Source organism: Bos taurus, chromosome 8 (genome assembly GCF_002263795.3).
Source record: "Bos taurus isolate L1 Dominette 01449 registration number 42190680 breed Hereford chromosome 8, ARS-UCD2.0, whole genome shotgun sequence".
NCBI classification, from domain to species: domain Eukaryota; kingdom Metazoa; phylum Chordata; class Mammalia; order Artiodactyla; family Bovidae; genus Bos; species Bos taurus.
This window is the reverse complement of record NC_037335.1, coordinates 29,017,411-29,038,925: the sequence shown is the minus strand read 5'-3', so window position 1 is coordinate 29,038,925 and position 21,515 is coordinate 29,017,411. Positions and strand designations below refer to the sequence as shown.

Here is a 21,515-nt window from a genome sequence, read left to right as displayed (position 1 = left end):
ACTTTACTTCTAGTCTTCTTTCTCCATTTCTTTCTCTTTTTTTTTATTACTATTGTTTTACATTTTGTATACTATCTTTTTCACAGAGATAATGTTATGATTATTTACCTATCAATGTGACTCATTTCTGAAAGTGCTCAAGAAAGCTGACATAGGCAGTGACAGACATTCAACATGTATTTATGCACCTACTATAGGCTGAGCATGGAAGACAGAGGATCACACAGAGCGTGTGTGGTCCCTACTCCCTTGAAACTCTCGACCCAGCAAGGAAGCCATATACTCCTCAAACAGTCACAAATGTGATAGGTACTATACTTCAGAGGAGACCTACAGGACTCTTTAGAAATATGTAAGAGACCTGGGCTTGCAAAGCTCAGGATTTGTCAAGGAAGGGCAAGCCCAGATGCAAAATCATCAGTATAGTGTATTTCACATCTACATTTGCCAATCTTTTATCTAATATTCTTTTTTTCTTGTATCAAAAGAAACTTTGAGTTCAACTATATTCTTGTGAATAACCTATAATATATAAGAGAATAATTGATATGACTTTGAGAAATTACAAAAGGTAGACCATCCTGCCTCCCTAAAATGGTGAGTTCCCACATGTTTCTAAGAAATCTTCACCCACCTACTGTATAGCACAGGAAACTATATTCAATAGCTTGTAATAACCTACAATGGAAAAGAATCTGAAAAAGAAGATATATATGTATATCACTTCAGTTCAGTCACTCAGTCATATCCGACTCTTTGCAACTCCATGAATCACAGCACGCCAGGCCTCCCTGTCCATCACCAACTCCTGGAGTTCACTCAAACTCAGGTCCATCGAGTCAGTGATGCCATCCAGCCATCTCATCCTCTGTCGTCCCTTTCTCCTCCTGCCCCCAATCCCTCCCAGCATCAGGATCTTTTCCAACGAGTCAACTCTTCACATGAGGTGGCCAAAGTATTAGAGTTTCAGCTTTATCATCAGTCCTTCCAATGAACACCCAGGACTGATCTCCTTTAGAATGGATTGGTTGGATCTCCTTGCAGTCCAAGGGACTCTCAAGAGTCTTCTCCAACACCACAGGTCAAAAGCATCAATTCTATATACATGTATGTAAAACCGAATAATTTTGCTGTACATCTGACACATTGTAAATCAACTATACATCAACTAAAAATTAAAATTAAAAAAGAAAAGAAATCTTCAAGCTAAAGTTAACTCAGCCATGTTCTGAATCTCATAAAGGCTAAAAGATTATCTTGAGAATACTGGAAATAATTTGACATGGATTTTTTTTTTTTTTAACTTAACGATATTGATGTAATCTAACAACAAAAAAAAACCACCAAATATCCAAATAATTTGTGAAAATTATCCACATGATCAAGGTCAACATCAACAGTGAACAGTGATAAATCATTCTGACTGAATATGATATGATGAAAATGGCATTTTATACCTGTGGTCTTCCTCCCCAAATCCCATAATTCCAATCTTACCATGAGAAAAACACCAGACAAATTTCAGTATATGGATATCCTACAAAATATTCTGCCTCAAATTCCTCAAAAGCATCAAGGTCATCAAAAAGAAGACACAGTCTGAGAAACGAACATAGCCAATTAGGTAAAAACTTAGTAAATCTGAAAAAAGTATGGACTCTTGTTAGTGATAATGTATTAATGTTGGTTAATTAATAGCAATAAATTATGACACTAATGTAAGATGTTAATAATAGGGGAAACTGGGTATACAGTAGATGGGAACTCTTAACTTTTCTGTAAATCTAAAACTATTCTAAAAAATAAATCCTATTTTTTAAAAGTCCCTTTCCCAAAATGAAAGTAACTTTATTTTTTCTGATCATTAGTAAAACATATCCCATAAACATGTTTTGATAGTGCAAAAAGGTCATAAAGGGGATATTTTGAAATTATAAGTACTCTATAATTCCGTCACACTGAGATAACAAATTGCAAACACAATATGTATGTGTATATACACCTATGTATGTGTGTGTATATATATGCATATGTGTGTGTTTATTTATATATATATATATGCCACTATTTTTAGCTGTGGTTAGGCTGACTAGTAGTGAATGTAGTGAAAGTCACTTAGTCAGTGTCCAACTCTTGTGATCCCATGGACTGTAGCCCACAAGGTTCCTCTGTCCATGGGATTCTCCAGGCAAGAACACTGGAGTGGGTTGCCATACCTTTCCACAGTCCATGGGGTCACAAGAGTCGGACACCCCAGCATTACCAAGTTTCAATCCATGGAATCTATGAATGTTACCTTAAATGAGCAAAGAGACTTTGCAAGTGTAATCAAGTTAATCATCATAAAATGGGGGGATTATCCTAGATTATTTGGTGTGGTTCCTAAATGCAATCACAGGTATTCTTATAACAGGGAAATAGAAAGGCATTTTACACAAAAGGCACAAGGTTATGTGACCATGGAGACAGAGCGATTTGAAAAGACCATGCTGCTGCCTTTGAAGTTGGAAGAAGGGGCCATGAGCCCAGGATTGCAACAAATCCAGTAGCCTTACTGGCCTGTATCTCTTCTCTTCAGTTTTCTTTTCTCCAATTTTTCCATCAAAGCATTCACTTTCCTGAACTTTTTTTTTTTTTTTGGTATAAACTCCATCCGGTCCCATCACTTCATGGGAAATAGATGGGGAAACAGTGGAAACAGTGTCAGACTTTATTTTTCTGGGCTCCAAAATCACTGCAGATGGTGACTGCAGCCATGAAATTCAAAGACGCTTACTCCTTGGAAGGAAAGTTATGACCAACCTAGATAGCATATTCAAAAGCAGAGACATTACTTTGCCAACAAAGGTCCATCTAGCCAAGGCTATGGTTTTTCCTGTGGTCATGTATGGATGTGAGAGTTGGACTGTGAAGAAGGCTGAGCGCCAAAGAATTGATGCTTTTGAACTGTGGTGTTGGAGAAGACTTTTGAGAGTTCCTTGGACTGCAAGGAGATCCAATCAGTCCATTCTAAAGATCAGCCCTGGGATTTCTTTGGAAGGAATGATGCTAAAGCTGAAACTCCAGTACCTCATGCGAAGAACTGACTCATTGGAAAAGACTCTGATGCTGGGAGGGATTGGGGGCAGGAGGAGAAGGGGACGACAGAGGATGAGATGGCTGGATGGCATCACTGACTCGATGGACGTGAGTCTGAGTGAAGTCCGGGAGTTGGTGATGGACAGGGAGGCCTGGCGTGCTGCAATTCATGGGGTTGCAAAGAGTCGGACACGACTCAGCGACTGATCTGATCTGATCTGATCTTTTTTTTTAAATAACAATACATGTTTATTTCTTTTTTTAAATTAATTTATTTTGATTCATGTCAGTGTATGGCAAAAACCACTACAATATTGTAAAGTAATTAAACTTTCTTTACGCTCAAGGTTTTTCCCAGCTAATTCTTTTTTAACTGAGTTTTTGAGGATTTTGTCACAACGGTCAAAACTGTCATGTTTTTTCCCGCTGGTGTCAGGCTTAAAAAATGATTTCCAACCCAAAGAACATAGAATGATTTACCTTAATTTGCTTTTACTACTTAAACAATAAAATCTCCAACTTAGTTTCTTTGTTATTAAGAACCATGCAAAACCATAAATCCTCCAACCACTGTCCCTCCACCCATTCTCCCCTGGACCAGCATCAACATTGAGAGTTGGCTGGAGTATGAGTGTTGAAGAGGGGAGACTGGAGACTTCCCAGAGACCCCCATCTGTTAGGGGAAGCACACTGACTGAAACCACCACCACGGCCAGGCATCGTAGTAACCACGTGCATGGGTTATTTTACCACAGGAGGTGCTGGTAAGGAACTAACCAGCCACCACCAACCGGGAGAGTTTGGGAAAAGTCAAAAGGAAACACCATGTGTCCTACCACCTCCCAGAATTATTTTTGCTGGAATCCATCTCAGCTGAGCAATGTGTGAGCCACCAGGCAGGACCCTGAGTCAGAATAACTGGCCAAAGACAACCCAGAAACTAGTCCTATCACCATAAAACCCGAGACTGTGACCCAAGTGGCAGAGCAGTCCTCCTAGGTTCCCTTACCCTCCTGTTCTTCACCGGGCGTCCCTTCCCAGTAAAATCTCTTGCTTTATCAGCGTGTGTATCTCCTCAGACAATTCATTTCCAAGTGTTAGATACAAGCTCCCTTTTGGGCCTGGGAAGGGTTCCCCTTCCTGCAACACATCCACACCCAGGGTCCCTTTGCAAAGTCTCTCCCCACAGACTAAATCAATGCCTGTTAAAGAAAAAGAGCTCAACAAACATTTGTTAAACCATGCGAAGGAGGAGACTCACCCTGTCCCCAGTCCGATGAGGTGGGTCTCAAGACAGGGAACTGGTGAAGGATCACAGTCACTCATGTCTCAAAAATTTCACAGTCGTTTATGTTTTTCTTTGAATTTTTTAAAACATTTTATATCTTGAAGCAGTCATCCTAAGACTGCTAAGAAAGTAGCCATAGCAAAATTTCTTGTACTTTGTAAGGAATTGTGGTTTTAGAAAATGTTCCCTATATGACATTGTACATTAAGTAATTGGTATAAAAATCATATTACATTTGGTTTATTCTTTGCAGTTTTACAAAATGCTTTCAAACAAATTACTTCATGAGTGAAAAATACATATTAAAAATCATATTTTTACTTATACTGAATTATCTAACAAGGCATCCTTATACTATTTTAGTAAGTTCTACTGAGAATATCGGAGAAGACAATGGCACCCCACTCCAGTACTCTTGCTTGGAAAATCCCATGGACGGAGGAGCCTGTTAGGCTGCAATCCATGGGGTCGCTAAGAGTCAGACACGACTGAGCGACTTCACTTTCACTTTTCACTTTCACGCATTGGAGAAGGAAATGGCAACCCACTCCAGTGTTCTTGCCTGGAGAATCCCAGGGACAGGGGAGCCTAGTGGGCTGCCGTCTATGGGGTCGCACAGAGTCGGACACGACTGAAGTGACTTAGGACTGAGAATATAGGCTCCATCCATGGAGCTGAACAATAAAATACTACAAGACAATGAGAATGCTATTTCAAAATAGATATGCTTTAAGTAGGCAATCACAGAATTAACTTCCTGGTATCAACTCCCACAGCATTATTTTAATCAAAGCAAACAACACATTGTTGGGAAAATTTCTTTTAAATTAAGGCCAGAAATTTTTAATGACAAAGAATCTCTTAAATCAGTAGGGAGATCTGACAGACAGAATTTTATACACACACACACACTTTTTTTTTAACTGCATAAAAGCCAGAGGGGTGACAAAAGCTATGCCTATACCCCTAAAAATGCTATTTTATCAGAATTACATGGAGCTTTAACACATTTTGAGATCATTCTCTGCTTATAGGTGATAAAAAAAAATACTCCTTGCTGGCTTGAATACTCTCACTCTGCACAATAAAAATAAAATAGATAACATGGAAATTACTTTATATGAAAATAAAAATCACACATAAATCCCCAAATACCTCTTCAGTATTAAGTAATTTCAGAGGCCTTTAGATTTGTTAGTGGCTAAATCTTCAGACTGTTTATTAAATGTGTATGATACATGATACTGAACCACTCATGATTTACAAATGTGCCTAACTCAAACATCACTCCATCTCTGAGGAGTTCTGGATACAATGTTCTACAAACATGATGGCACAAAGAGGAGGGTAGGAAGAAGAGGAAAGAGGGAGAACCAGGGAGACTGATTAATTTTCAAAACATAAACAGTGGAGAAATTTGACACATACAAAAGGCAAAGCTCCCTGCTTTTACACTGTGTTATTACTTATTTTAGGTTGCTATTTTTATCAAGAGGGATAAACATATCAGAAAACAGGGCAGATAAAAAATGACAGAAAGTGAACAAAGGCAGTGAAGCTCACTATATCCCCTAGAAGTCTGACAGCTCATTTCCATAAACTTCAGATGGAAATGGAGTCACCCCAGAGTTGAGAAACTGCAATGGCATCACTGATAATCCTGTATAGTGCTCACTACGCCCACAACTGGACATTACCTAATCATGCATGTATGGGTTGACTGACACAACCAGCCGTAATCATCATTAAAAAGAAGGAAGAAAAAAACACATCCCAAAAGATCCTTTAACTCATTCTCCTTTTGAACAATCACAGCAATATTATTGTGCCTGATACTTCCTAAGTTCTCAAAAAATGATGGCTGGATTTTTTTAACGCATTTCAAATCCTTGCAGTTTACTTTGAATATTCATCTACGGTTTTTGATTAGTACATTAATTCAACAAACTTATTAATTCGACAAATATATATATTGAGCTTCTGCTATAGGCCAAGCATTGTGCTTGGGTACAGGATGCACCATGATGGAACTTAAAGAGTTCAGAGAAACAGGTGGTCAGAAAACAAATGAAAAAAAAAAGCTACAAAATATGAGAAATGGAGTGAGAGGAACAAACAGGTTGCCAGGACAGAGGAATGAAGGAGGAGTAACCTATTCAGGTGGAGTCATTAGGCACAGTTGGAGGACAGAGCATCTGAGAGCTGAGGATGACCAGGAAGAACTGGGAGGAGTGCCAGGAAGTTGCTCTGGTCAGAGACGTCAGACATACAAACCTAGGGCAGCAGAGGTCTAGCTTGAAAGAGGCTTCCGGCTCAAGGCAGAGAATGAGGGTGGGAGTTGACCAAGTGGAGGCAGGGTGTGGGGATCTGACCTTGATCTCAAGCCTTGTGGGCTACGGTAGACTGGGAATCTTCACCCTAAGAGACAAGCAGACTCACGCCCAGATTCTAAGCAAAAAAATTACATCATTCAATTGAATTTCTAAAAGGATCACTCTGTCCTGATTCAAATGAACCTGCTGTTAATAAATTATGAGACACTGGGGAAATTTGAACACTGACAGGATATTTGATGAATATCGTTAATTTATTTTAGGTGTGACAACAGCCTTGTGATTTTTTTTTAAAAGACCTATCTTTTATACGCATACTAAAATACAGATACAGCAGTGCCATAAAAGGCTTATAGATTAGATAATAGTTCTGTTTCAGCACAATTTCCTGACCTTGATACCTGAATGGTAATTAAGTAAGAGCATGTCTTTGTTTTCAGGAAGTGCATACTGAAATATTTAGAGGTAGATTACAGATGAGATAAGATTGGCCTTGAGTTAACAACTGTTGAAGGTAAATGGTGAGTACATAAGAGCTCAGTTGACCATCCTCTCTATTTTTTACACGTTTGAAATTTGTCGTATTAAAATTTTAAATCAGGAAACGTTGGCTGCTACATGGACAATGGATGGGATAAAGTTGGGAGGGTGTCAGACTAGAGAACAAAGGAGACAAGAAAACACATGGGGGTGTGGGCGGGCAGGGCTCTTTAAGTAACCCAGGCAGACCCCACAGTACCTCAAACTGTAACAGAGAAAAGAGAGAGAGAAGGTGAACAGATGGGAAATATATGTGGGAGGTAGAAATCATCAGACCTGGTAGAAGGAAGTTAAAGAAAAGGGAAGGAATTGAAGCCAGGCATCTGCTTTGAGCAAATGAGTGGAGACATTTACAAAGATGGAGAAGATGGGGAGGAAAAGGTTTCTGAGGGATGAGGGAGGCGGCTGTCAAGAGTTCAGTTTGGAACACACAAATTAAGGTGTTTGTGATATATCCGAGTGAGTAATCAATAGGCAAGGATGGGGCCTATTTCCCATTCCAACTAATAAGATAGTGCCAGACAGAAGAGTAGTCATGTCCAGAAGGTCACTGATGGAGGAGGTAAGGACGTCAGTACTGGGAACAGAGCTTCTCTGACTTGCAAACATATCCTGGGTGTCTACCTGGGGTTGAATGATAGAGGCTCCTGAGCCTGCAGAAAGGGCAATCACAATGACAAAGGCCCTGTTCATAAGGATTCACAGGTCATTTTCCACTCATTTGGCCACCAACACTACCAAGTCTCCTACCTCTCCCCTGGGCCTCCTTGGTAAGATGAGACAACTGGACCAAAGGATCACTAAGAATATTCCCTTTAAGCTAGGAAATCCTGTCACTCCTCCTTAGAGTGAAAAGGAGCATTCATACTGGACTGAACAAAAAGTTCATGGGTTTTTCCGTAACATCAGACAGAAAAGCCCAAACAAACTTTTTGGCCAATCCAATAGAATATACAAGCCTTAGCTTAAAATATGGATACAAACACCCTCCCCTAGTAGCCTTATACAAAGAACTTCCTGTTTTGGAAGGTCCCAATACAAAAGCAGGCCACTAAAGACGACCTAATAGTGCAAAAGAAAATACACAGAGAAGCAATTCAGTGCAGGAAAAAGACACCTGGGGATACTGCTCACTCTGGGCTTTTTAGTGAAATTTATTTCCATTTTCTATATTCCACTGACTCTATAACACATGATTTATGACCTGCTTGAAGGTGTTTGAGCCACACTGGTATCCAATATTCAGACCACAAACGAGCTTGTGACTGACATTCTGAGAGTGTTGAAAAGATAAACACAGGCTTCCCATGCAGTCCATCAGCTCTACTCCTAGGTATGTGTTCCAGAGAATTGCAAACAGGTGTCCAAACAACAAACTGGATACAGTTGTGCATAGCAGCGTTATTCATAACAGCCAAAAACTGGAAACAACCCGAATGTTTATCAACTTATGAATGGACAAACAAAATGTGGTATATCCACACAGTTGAGTATTATTCAGCCATAAAAGAGAATGAATGAAGTACTGATACCTGCTACAACATAGATAAACTTCAAACTTTTAGACACAAAGGAACAAATAGTGAATGATCCTATTTTTATGCAATGTCTATAGAGACAAATCTAGAAGCAGAAATTAGATTAGTGGTTGCCTAGGAGTAGGAGTAAGAAAGGCAAGTGACTCTAAAGGGTTTCTTTTCTGGATGATGATTTTTTTTAATTAGATTGTAATGATGGTTGTACCTAGTTCTATAAATATAATAAACTTCAACGAACTGTAAATATAAAAGATTTTATGGGATATAAATTTATAATGCAATAGAGCTATTTTTAAAAGTTCCAGGGCAGAGAATCTCAAGAGAATTATTTTCCCCTCCTTACCTAGTACCAAGATTGAAATACACATAGTTTCTTACTGTGTCTTCTTATATACCAACTTTATTTTTCCCTTCTCTTATGCAAAGTCACCTATAAAATTCTCCACTGTGTTTTTTCCTTCCTTAGTGGTATATACGATGTCAATGGCATTTTGGATCCAATAAAATAATTAAAGAGCAATCTAGGTTAAGAAAAATCAGGTGAGGTGTGGGTAGGGAGGCCCTTCCAAACCTAAGCAACACTTGGATTATCTAGACAGGGAAGTTGGGTCAAAGAAAAGATCACAGAAAAATGAAAATACATCTAACTCGGCCTGAAGTTATACTAGTTATAATTTAACCCACTATGAAGAAAATATTAACTAGATGTTTTCCAACTATCATTCACCAAACTTCAACCTTTAATAACCTTAAAAACAGATCAACCTATTGCATCATTATTAACTGATCTAAACTGATGGAGCCCACCAGGTTGCCTTAAAAGCTTTATCTCATTCTAATTTACAATTTGTGATTCAAAAGAGAAGGTGTGAAGAAGGAGGAAGTCCCTGAGACATGCTAGGCTACAAAATATTTTTATTTCTATTGTAACCATTTTATCACCCGGCTAAACACATCTGCCTCTTTCAAATTCTAGAGGTAAGAGCAAATTCACCGTAGCTGCTGCATGTGAACACACATCCCACAGCATTCACACTGCCTCCAGGCTCAAAACACCTACGGATTCCTGTATAGGGGTAAAGTCAACATTTTAACAAGGTGCTATGGAATATAAGAGAACACTGCTGAAAATATGTTAAACTTGCATCTGTCCTAACAGTCTTGGCACACAAATTTGATGCCTCCCTGACTTCTCTAAACTATCATAATAAGAAAATCTTGATTTTCTAGTACCCAACCAGTTCCTCCAATAAATTAGATTTTGGGGCCACTGCCAACTGTAGTTTACATAAGAAAGAGGTTAAACACCACCAAGTCACTTGAGTCCAAGTGGTCAGTCTACTCTCCTCACTCCGTGGAGGCCAGGATCCTGGGTGACCCAAATCTGCTTATGTCCACAGGGCCCCAGGTAACCCTTGTAGCACTCAAAACTCAAAACCAATGCAAGTCACTCCAACCCTCCAATCGGAAAACAGCTCTCTTTGGAACCCCTGGAACATTTTACTTACTCTTCACATGTCATACTGAGGCAGGAGGTAGACAGAACCTCCCCACCCCTGCCCAGAGTGAGCAACTGGAGTTCCTTCCCTGTGGACAGGAACTCGAAAATATCAATATTTTTTTATATTCTGGATATTCAATGTCAATTCTCGAATGCAGGACAGAAGGCTGGGCCTACCCAGATAAGAGATAAGAGGCCACATATTTCTTATTCTCAAAGTCAAGAAGACCTAGAAAGCTCCTTGGGGGTCAAATGGAGAGTGATGCCAAGGCCACCCATAGGCCTCTTCGCTGGAATCCATCTTGACTGAGAGATGCATGTACATATGGGAGGATCCTGAGATATACCAAATATGAACTCAGAACAAGGCAAAGCAAAATGACTGGCCAAAGAAAAGCTGAAAGAAATGCCCCATAAAAGTGATTCAAACTACCACGAGGACATGGCTCTCTCTGTCTGCCCGTGTGTCTATCCACACATACTGTACTCTTTCCTCCTAATAAACACTTTACTTGTTTCACTCCTTTCCATCTTTGTGAGAATTCTTTTTACACAAAGCCAAAGGGCCAGAACCTTGTCTGCCATAAGCTGACCTCAATCTGGCCAGAAACACAAACCTTGCTTCAAGCCACTGCAGGCTGAGGCCACCCAAAATCAATATCACAGTTAATTTATGAACAGACTTTACTTACACCCACCACTATGTTGTCAGATACAGTAGTTGTCCTGGGCATGAAGAATACCCAGTCATCAGGGCACCAAGAAGTACACACCAGGGTGGAATTGTTAAATCAAGAAGCCAGAGACTATGGCAGAGCTAACCTTCTAGCAAAATTCTATTGACCATTACATGGGACTAAAGTACGGTTCCTCCCTAAGAGATGACCTCCTATGCAAATAAGTCAGAAACTTCATAAGCAATTTTAATTTTCAGAAAGGACATGCTCAATGTGTCACTGTTTTTTTTTTTTAAATCTAATTTTCCTTCCAGTTCTAAATGTTAGAGATGTTTGTACCATCTGCTGCTGCTGCTGCTGCTAAGTCGCTTCAGTCGTGTCCGACTCTGTGCGACCCCATAGACGGCAGCCCACCAGGCTCCCCCATCCCTGGGATTCTCCAGGCAAGAACACTGGAGTGGGTTGCCATTTCCTTCTCCAATGCGTGAAAGTGAAAAGTGAAAGTGAAGTTGCTCAGCCGTGTCAGACTCTTTGCGACCCCATGGACTGCAGCCTACCAGGCTCCTCCGTCCATGGGATTTTCCAGGCAAGAGTACTGGAGTGGGGTGCCATCGCCTTCTCCATTAAGATCTACCAGCTAGCAAATCTAACAACTTTCCAAAATAGTTGTTATTACAATTGTTACCACAAAAATCCAGAACTAGGAAAGACTACATCTGTGGTAGTGAATTAACTAAGCAGAAAAGGAGAGTAGGAGGTAAGTTTTCTTTAGTGGAAACACTTGAAGCCTCTCCTCATCTGTTCATTTGCACCTTTTCATTACAAATTCAGGAGAAAATATTCACAGGAAGAAATTAATCACCAGGTTGGCAAGAGGACCACACCCTCCTACAGCAAGGCTGAAGCATTGCTATCTGCACATAAAACCAAAATATGTAGTTTGATCAGCATAAGGAAAAAGAGCTATACCGAGTTTAGCAGCTAACAGATCACAAAAGAAATGTCATGGCATGATAAATATACGTGTTGGGAAACCCTAAAACTAGGACAAAATAAAAGTTCACATAAAAACCAGTTAAGAATTTTTTACAGTTAACATATACTTGTAATCAGAGAGAAAACATACAGAGTAGGTTAAAAGAAAAATATAGAATAACAGATTTCTTCAGTAATATTTTCAATTTCAGAAAGGGTCAATAACTCAGGAGAGATGGTACAGAACATGACACTCTATGTTGTGGAATACAGAGAAACATCCAAGAGAGCTTTCCCTGTAAATAAAGCATGTGTGTGCTCAGTCCCTCAGTCTCCTGCGTCTCCTACGTCTTCTGCAGTGGCAGGCGGACTCTGTAACACTGAGCTACCTGGGAATCCGAAGTGAAAGTTAAAGTGTTACCCACTCGGTCGTGTCCAACTCTTTGCAAACCCCTGGACTGTAGCCCACCAGATTCTTCTGTCCATGGGATTCTCCAAGAATACTGGATTGGGTTGCCATTCCCTTTTCCAGGGGATCTTCCCAACTCAGGGATTGAACTCACGTCTCTTGCGTTGCAGGCAAATTCTTTACAGTCTGAGCTACCAGGGAAGCCCAAAGTACAACCTACTGACTTTCAAATGTTATCTGGAAACATTTTTAGTCATTTTGAAATTTTCTTACATATATGACACATGTTTCTATCCTCTTAAATAGAATATACTAGATATAACTTTTTTCCAATGTCTCGGAGACAGCATTATTAACATGACTTTCTCAGTGGAGATTGACAGTGACCAGGATAGGGGAGCAGTAAAGTACTGATATTTAAAGTACTGAGCACATACTCTTTGTTTATACATATTATAATATTTAAATTGAATTTCATTTTATCTCCTCAATAAATCTGAGAGCGCATGAAGAAACTGAGACTCAGTGAAACTGTCCCAACAGGTCCACCAGGTAGTAAATGAAGCTGAAACTGGTAATCAAGTTCACTGTCAAATCCAAGGGGTTGACTCTCCAGAAAGGTACATCTCAGCGTGTGTACCCGAGCAAAGTAAAACCACACTGCTGTGCTTTGGAGTTCTATGATTGTACATCGTACTTACTTTCTTCTTTCTCTGCCATTTTTTGTTACTATCAACAAATAACTATATCTGTTATATATAGTAATAGTATATTACTAACAACAAATATAAAACCACCCTCTCACCATACCTCCTAAGACTCCAGCAAAGTTATACTAAAAAGCATAAGTCTAGTCACATTCATTGTAAATGGAAGTCTCATTGTAAATGGGAAGTCAATGTAGATGGAAGTCTCTACTAAGGGCAAGATTTTTAGAGCATGGGCTTGAAGATCTACTTTGGCTACCCTTTTTGGAACTGGACTCTACTTTAAATAGGTAAGGTTCTCTATTAGGTGAAATGTTACTATTATGTGTTGCTACACGAAGGTGAGAGAAGTGGGTACCAAGGACATTTTGGCAACACCAAAAAGGATACACAAAACCGTTTAAGGAACAGTCTAGGGTGTCACAGGTAATAATGCACATCAGAAACCTAAAAGAACAAGGCAAGTTCTAGAACAGAGAAGCCTTTGGATTTGCTAAACTGAACAAGACTGAGCTGACAGGGAAGTTAAATTTGGAAGTAAAAAAATACTGGCATGGCAGAGAATGGATACATGTATATATAGGGCTGTGTCTCTTTCCTGTTCACCTGAAACTATTACATTGTTAATGGGCTACACCCCAATACAAAATTACAACAACAGCAAACAATGCTGGCAACAGCTGAAGACAGGCTGAAAGAGGCAATGCATGGAAAAGAAAATGTTAGATAACCAGAAAGTGAGGTAGCATTAAAAAACTATTGTTTTCAAGATGAGAGGAAAAAACGTAATACATGGTTGACAGTCAGATAAAAGAAGCCAAGACATACAAATTTCCCAGGAATTTCACATTTTCAGAGTTCACCGTGGGTTTCTGATAGTCACGAATCAAAAACATCTCTGTCACAGGACATTTTTGGAGGCCATTCTCCTGAGAACCAGTCATACTAATATTGAAACATCTAAAGCAGATAGAATAGTTTTGTGCAAAAAAAAAAAAAGAATAGTTTTGCGCAAACACAAAGACACACAGATCAAAGGACTGAAAGAGAAAGCCCCCAGAAACAGAGCATTATTAGTTTAATGAGTTTATTACTTGATGGAGGAGGCATCATACATACATTTTCTTTTACTCACAGACTTAGCAAATGGTGTTGGAATAGTGTGCTGGCAATGTAGGGGTTGGCATGAGATGGGGATCTAAATTAACTTCAGTTGGGTTAAGTTCAGGGATTTCTTTTTTTTAGTTCAGCTAAAATTTTCTGCCTGCTGGGTGTATTTCTGAAAAAGGGAGTTGAAGTCACCAATGATGGTAACGAAATCATCTATTTCTCCTTATATAATAATTCTATTTTTGCTTCATGTAGTTTGATGCTCTGTTGCTAGGTATCTACACACTAAGAACTGTTATGCCTTCTTGGGAGATTGGCCCCTCTATCATTAGCTAATGCCTTTCTTTATTCCTGATAACTTTCCTTAGTTTAAAGTCTGCTCTGTCTAAAATTAGTACTGCTATTCCTGCTTTCTGATGATTATTGTTAGCATGGTATATTTTTTCTCAATTTACTTTCATTCTATGTGTCTTTTATTTAAAATGGGTTTTGTTGTAAACAACATATAGTTGGACCATACTTTTTGAGATACTCTAATAATGTCTTTTAATTGGTAAATTTAGACCACTGACATTCAAAGTGATTATTGATACAGCTGGATTAACATCTACCATGTTCATCACTATTTTTATTTCTTGCCCTCACTTTTGGAGAAGAAAATGGCAACCCACTCCAGCGTTCTTGCCTGGAGAATCCCATGGATGGAGAAGCCTGGTAGGCCGCAGTCCATGGGGTCACACAGAGTCGGACGTGACTGAAGCGACTTAGCAGCAGCAGAAGCCCTCACTTTTTGTTCCTATTCTTGTCTTCCACTCTTTTTCTGCCTTATATTGTTTTGATTGAACATTTCATATGCTCCATTTTCTCTCCTTTCTTAGCATATCAGCTTTACTTCTTTTTTTACTTTTTTTTTGGTGGTTGCCCTAGAGTTTGCAATACACATTTACATCTAAGTCTGCATTCAAACATACTGTACCACTTCACAGGTAGTGTGAGTACCTTATAATAACAAGACAATACTATCTTCCTTCCCATTGCTTGTATCACTGTTTTCATTCATCTCACTTAGATGTGAGCATAGACAAGTGTGTGTGTGTGTATATATATATATATATATATATCTTTTGTGTGTATATATATATAAACATAAGTATTTATAACCAAATACACTGTTGGTATTATTTTCAACAAACTGCTATCCATTAGATCAATTAAGAATATGAAAAAGTATTTTATTTTACTTTGACTTATTCCTTTTTTGATGTTCTTCTTTTCTTTATGTAGATCTGACGTTCTACATATTATTTTCCCTCTCTATATAGAACTTCTTTTCGTGTTTCTCATAAGGCAGATCTATGGGTAACAAATTGCTTTAATTTTTGTTCGCTTGAGAAAGCTTTTATTTCTCCTTTACTTTTGAAGATAATTTCACAGAGTACAGAATTCTAGGTTGGTGGTTTAATTCTCTAAACACAAATATTTCACTCCACTTTCTTTTGCTTGCCAGGTTTCTGATGAGAAGTTAACTTTGCTCCTCTAGAGGTAAGGTGTGTTTTTTATTTTAGGAATTATAGATCTATCAAGAGGTTACTTTTGGTGTTCATCCTATTCAGTGATCTCTTACCTTACTGGATTTATGGTTTGGTATCTAACATTAATTGTGGAAATTATCAAACATTATTATTTCAAATATTCTTCTGTTCCTTTCTTTTCCTCCTAGTGTTTCCATACAACACCTGTTGTACTTGTCCTACAGTCCTTGGATATTCTGTTCTGTTTTTAATCAGTCTTTGTTCTCTTTGCTTTTCAGTTTTTGAGGATTCTATTCAGCTCAATTGGTAAAGAATCCAGCTGCAATGCGGGAGACCTAGGTTCGATCCCTGGGTTGGGAAGATCCCCTGGAGAAGGGCATGGCAACCCACTCCAGTATTCTAGCCTGGAGAACCCCAGGGACAGAGGAACTTGGTGGGCTGCAGTCCATGGGATCGCAAAGAGTCGGACACGACTGAGAGACTAAACTCATTCAGGATTATATTGCTCTAGCCTCTAGCTCAGAGACTCTTTCCTCAGCCATGTCCAGTCTAATAAGTCCATCAAAGGCAGCTTTCAATTCTGTTAGTGTTTTCAGATCTCTAGCATTTCTTTTTGGTTCTTTCTTATGACTTCCATCTTTCTGTTCACACTGCCTATCTGTTCCTGCAGGCAGGCTCTCTATTCACCCATAGAGCCCACAGCATATTCACCACAGTTGTTTGAAACCCCCACATCCCTGCTATGTCTGGTTTAGATGTTTACTCTGCCTTTTCAAACTGTGTTTTTTGCCTATTGGTCTGCCTTGTAATCTTTCTTGGTGGTTAAATATGATGTACATGATAAAAGGAACTGCTGTAAATCAACCTGTGGTCACATGGTGGTGAGGGGGTGGGGAGGGGAAACGACTGACACTCCTATGATTAGGTCACAGTCCTTAAGGGAGCCTGTGCCTCTGGACTGGGAACTGCTCAAGTGTTTCTCAGTTTTTCTTCTCAGGTAGATGGGACAGGATGGCCAGAGTGGGCTGGAGTTCCCAGGTCAGTTAGACTCTGGTTAACTACTCTCCCCTGAGGGTAGGCCTTGTTAAGAACAGTCAACTCTGGTATATTTCAGAATGTTCCTTTTCTCCTTACCCTGCAGGATGCCCAAAGGGATTTTTCTCCTCTGTTTACTGTGGGAATCTGGTAAAGCTTCTAGAGGCAAATCTCACATTAGGAGGGGAGGGGGCTTCACCTGAGAGATTCCCCTGTGGTTCTTAACTCCCAGAGTTGTTTACACTAAGCCTCCACCAATTCATCCATCACAGCTGAGGTCTTCCAGTCCCAGCTTTGGCTCATACACCATACTCCCTGTATTTGCCCTTCTGACCCTCTAGTATTGGGCATTGGGATCTGCCCTGTATCCTCCCCTTTCCTTTGGCTCCAAAATGAATTGTGGATTTTTCAAGTCTGTTAAGCTCTTTACTTGTTGTTAGGACAGAGTGGTGACTTCAAGCTCCTTACATGCAAAGCCAGAAACCAGAAGTCAAGATCAGAAGGTTTTTGTTTCTCTATAATTTGATTTTTTAAAAACTAGTCAGTGTTAGAAATTGCTGACAATGCCTTTCAAACCCAGAGGTAAAGCCGCTGCCAGTTTAACACAACCAGTGAAAATTCAAGGAAACACAAGTTTTAATGTGTATTGCCCATTGGTCACATCAATTATACCAGCTTGACCTGTTTTCATCTCTGAGACCTGAACCCATTTCTGATGTGTGTCCAGTGTTCCAGTTTCTCACTGGGAACAGCAGAGCCTCCACTGTGAATTCCAGTAACCAGCCCCATAGTCAGACCCTTTTCTACATCCTGGATTTCAGTCAACCATGCACCTCAAGCTCAGTTCCTGCCAATGCTCAGAGCAGAGCAGCAGCAGCAGAGTGGAATAAGATTTCTGGATGGCAAATAATGCACTCACCTTAAAAGTAATTTTTAAAATTATACAAGCAGATTGTCTTCCAAAGAGTACAGCATGAAAAGGGAAGGGGAGGAAAAGTAACATTACAGTGGCAAGACTTGACAAACACTATCTCAAGCCAAGTGATTAAGTTTAGCCTCAACAATAGTAAGCCAGGTTGATAACATGTACCTTTGATATAGTGTGATGAGAATGATACCTTACATCTGTGGTCTACCTCCCCAAAATACATGAACTCAGTCTAATCATGAGGGAAAAAAAAAAAAAACAGATAAGTCTCAATTGAGAGATATTCCACAAAACAAATGAGTAGTCTCAAAACTGACAAGGTCATCAAAACCAAGGAAAGTCTGAGAAACTGTCACAATCACGAGTAGGCTACAGAGACAGGACAAATAATTATAATGTGGTGTCCTAAATGAGATCCAAGAACAGAAAAAGGATACTACATAAAAACTAAAGATATCTGAATAAAGTATGGACTTTAGCCATAACAACATATCCATATTAGATTATTAATTGTGACAAACGTACCATTCTAATGTAAGAAATTAATCACAGGGAAAACCAGTGTGGGATATATAGGACTTTCCATACTATGTTCATAATAGTTCTGTAAATCTGCAACTATTGCACAGTAGCAAGGTTATTTTTTTAAATCCTAATCACAATTAAGTTCTTTTTAATCACATATATATTCGATGACAAACACTAAAAACTTTGGACAGTAAAAAAATGTGCAACTCTAACATAAAAATAGCAATTAAGGGAAAGTATCTGTAGCAAATAGAACCAAAGATGAAAGTGTATATACATATGTAAGTTCATAAGTATGTATGAGAAACAGTGAGAAAAAAGTTAAATAGGCAAGAGAAGACTAGAATTCATACATAAGGGAATGCAACAGACTAAACAATGATGATAAGAAAAAAAATGCGGGGTGGGAGGGGTATACCACATGGCTTGTGGGATCTCAGTTCCCCAAGCAGTGATTAACCCCAGGCCATGGTAGTGAAGGCCTGGAATCCTAAACATTAGGCCACGAGAGAACTCCCAGAAAAAAAAAATTTTAACTAAACAATTAGGTATCACTAAAGTAGCAAAGGGCTTCCCTAATGGCTCAAATGGTAAAGCGCCTGCAATGCAAGAGACCCAGGTTCAATCCCTGGGTCAGGAAGTTCCTATGGAGAAGGGAATGGCTTCGCACTCCAATATTATTGCCTCGAGAATTCCATGGACAGAGGATGCTGGCGGGCTACAGTCCACAGGGTCACAAAGAGCTGGACACGACTGAGCGACTAACACTTTTCACTTTTTAAGCAGAAAAATGGTTTCAAATAATACCTAGGGATGATGATGCTACACGTACACATTGTTCATAGCTAAAATAAGATAAAATTCAAAAGATAAAATTCTTTTGAAAGTGCTGTGGACTGAATTCAGTTCAGTCGCTCAACTCTTTGCGACCCCATGGACTACAGCACCTCAGGCTTCCCTGTCTATCACTAACTCCTGAAGCTTGCTGAAACTCATGTCCATCAAGTCGGTGATGCCATCTAACCATCTCAGAATTGCATTCCCCCAAAATTCACATACTGAAGCTCTGATCCCCAATGTGATGGCATTTGGAGATGAGGCCTTTGGAAGATAATTAGATTTAGATCAGATCCTGAGAGTGGGGTCCTCATGACTAATGCCCTTATAGGAAGAGCACCTAGAGACCTCTCTCTCTCTCTCTCTCTTTTTCTCTACCTGTGGAGACACAAGGAGGTGACCATCTGTAAACCAGGCAGAGAGCTCTCACCAGAACCAAACCATGCTAGCAAACCGATCTCTCACTTTCAGGCTCCAAAACTGTGAGAAAATTAACTTCTGCTGTTTAAGCTACCCAACCCATGGTATTTTGTTATGGCAGCCTGAGTTGACTAGTACACAAAGGCAACTTGAAAAATATCACATAAAGAGCAATAAAAATAGTCATCCCTTTTATAGCCAGTAATCCTACATTGGTGAAGTTAAAACTTTCAGAGACAACTCAAAAATATAACAAAACTATACATATTAAAATATTCCCTAGTTTTACTAAATGTCTAAGGAGAAATGAATAAGTAAACTGTAGTGTTCCATTTGATCTAATATGACATCATTTAAAATCATTACAAAAATTATATAGGCATATAGGAAATGCTTATAATAAAACTAAGTGCAAACCAAAAGCAAAAATCTACAGTATGAGGCCAATCATGTAAAGAAATATGGGCAAGATATAAAAGGGTTGCTGCTAAGTCGCGTCAGTCACGTCTGACTCTGTGCGACCCCACAGACAGCAGCCCAACAGGCTCCTCTGTCCCTGGGATTCTCCAGGCGAGAATAGTGGAGTGGGTTGCCATTTCCTTCTCCAATATAAAAGGGTTAGCTGTAAACAAAATTTAATTTGTTGGAAAACTTTTTTCTTTTATTTTAGTTTAAGGTTACAAGAAATCTGGCTTAATCACATCCTAAATGTTAAATTATAGAGAACTGAATTTTTCCAACAATAGTCACTATACTCAAAAAAATGAGAATGAAATATTTATTTTTTTTAAAAGAAAACCATCAATGTTCTCTACTATATACGTTTTTATTACGTTACTACTTACACAGAGAGGGTTTCCAAAGCATCTTCAAAGATGTCCTGGGGGAACAAAAAACACAATGAGTGTCTCAGGAATCAAGAACTTTAAACATAAAAGAGACTTGTGCGTGCTCGCGTGCATGCATGCGCATGTGCCCAAGCACATGTGTGCATGCCTCCCAGCAACAGAGTGGGGAGTTTGGGTGGGCTGCAGTGGAACCACTCCACTTAACGCTCACTAATGTAACTCCTTTCAGAGAAATCAAGCACATGGATGTAAGTGAGATTTAACTTAGATAAGTTTTTGTTTTTTTTTAAATAAGACTAGTAAAATACTCAGCTAGCAATCAAACTGGGCTAATTTGAAGAAACTGTGACTCCTCTAAAGGAGTCTTCAGTCTCAATCAACCCAGAAGCACAATGAGACAAATAACAGGACTTGCCCGATTCAGTCATGTCTTTCTCCCTGGCTGGCCACGTTAGCACCCCTGGGTCTTTGTGTAATATCCAACCCCACTACCCACCCAGCAAGTCTCCCTGCCGCCAGACTGTTCTCTACAGCATAGAGGGCAGCCTTTTCTTTATGCCACTGGTCTGTTCAAAAGTTGCACACACATGCACACTCACATCTGCTTACAAATCCACACATGTACCCCACACTCATACACACTGACTCACACACTCACAAGCTCACCCGTAAACTCACAGACACACACACTTAGAAACACACATACACTCACACACAAACTTACACATACACAAAGTTCCCTCATAGGTGCAAAAATCAAATCCAAGCTCCTCATCCAGTTATCTGGGACCCACTGTAACCTAGTCGAATCTTCAAAGCCTCCTTCCCTCACATTCCTTCCACCATTTCCACAGCCACACACAGGACCATCCTGGCCTCCCTGCCCCCACGCTTCACATCTGCCATTCAATTCTTCACATAACAGCTGAAGTTACTCTTCTCTTTCTCTTCTTTAATAAGCTCACATCATACTACTGCTTTAGACTTCTTTAAAACCTTTCCACTGCACATAGAATAAATCCAAATTTAATAAACATCCAAGACCTACTGTATAGTATAAGAAATATTCAATATCTTATAATAACCTATAATGAAAAGGTTTCTGAAAAAGAATATATATACACAATATATGTGTGTGCGTGTGTGTGTGTGTGTGTGTATATATATATACACACACATATATGGGTGCTTAGTCAGTCATGTCTGACTCTTTGCGACCCTTTGGACTATA

At 39.4% G+C, this 21,515-nt stretch overlaps 1 protein-coding gene across 4 annotated transcripts in view; it reads right to left on the bottom strand.

Moving 5' to 3' along the window:
- Positions 1–21,515, bottom strand: part of TTC39B (tetratricopeptide repeat domain 39B) — a 156,056-nt gene that overhangs the window by 88,864 nt on the left and 45,677 nt on the right. For 3 of the 4 annotated variants that reach the window (XM_002689579.7, XM_059889400.1, XM_059889399.1), the window contains exon 2: positions 20,282–20,316. The exons of the other annotated variant lie outside the window; for it this stretch is intronic. In XM_002689579.7, the coding sequence (XP_002689625.3) occupies positions 20,282–20,316 (35 nt within the window). The remainder of the gene's footprint in view (positions 1–20,281; positions 20,317–21,515) is intronic. 4 annotated transcript variants of the gene reach the window in all.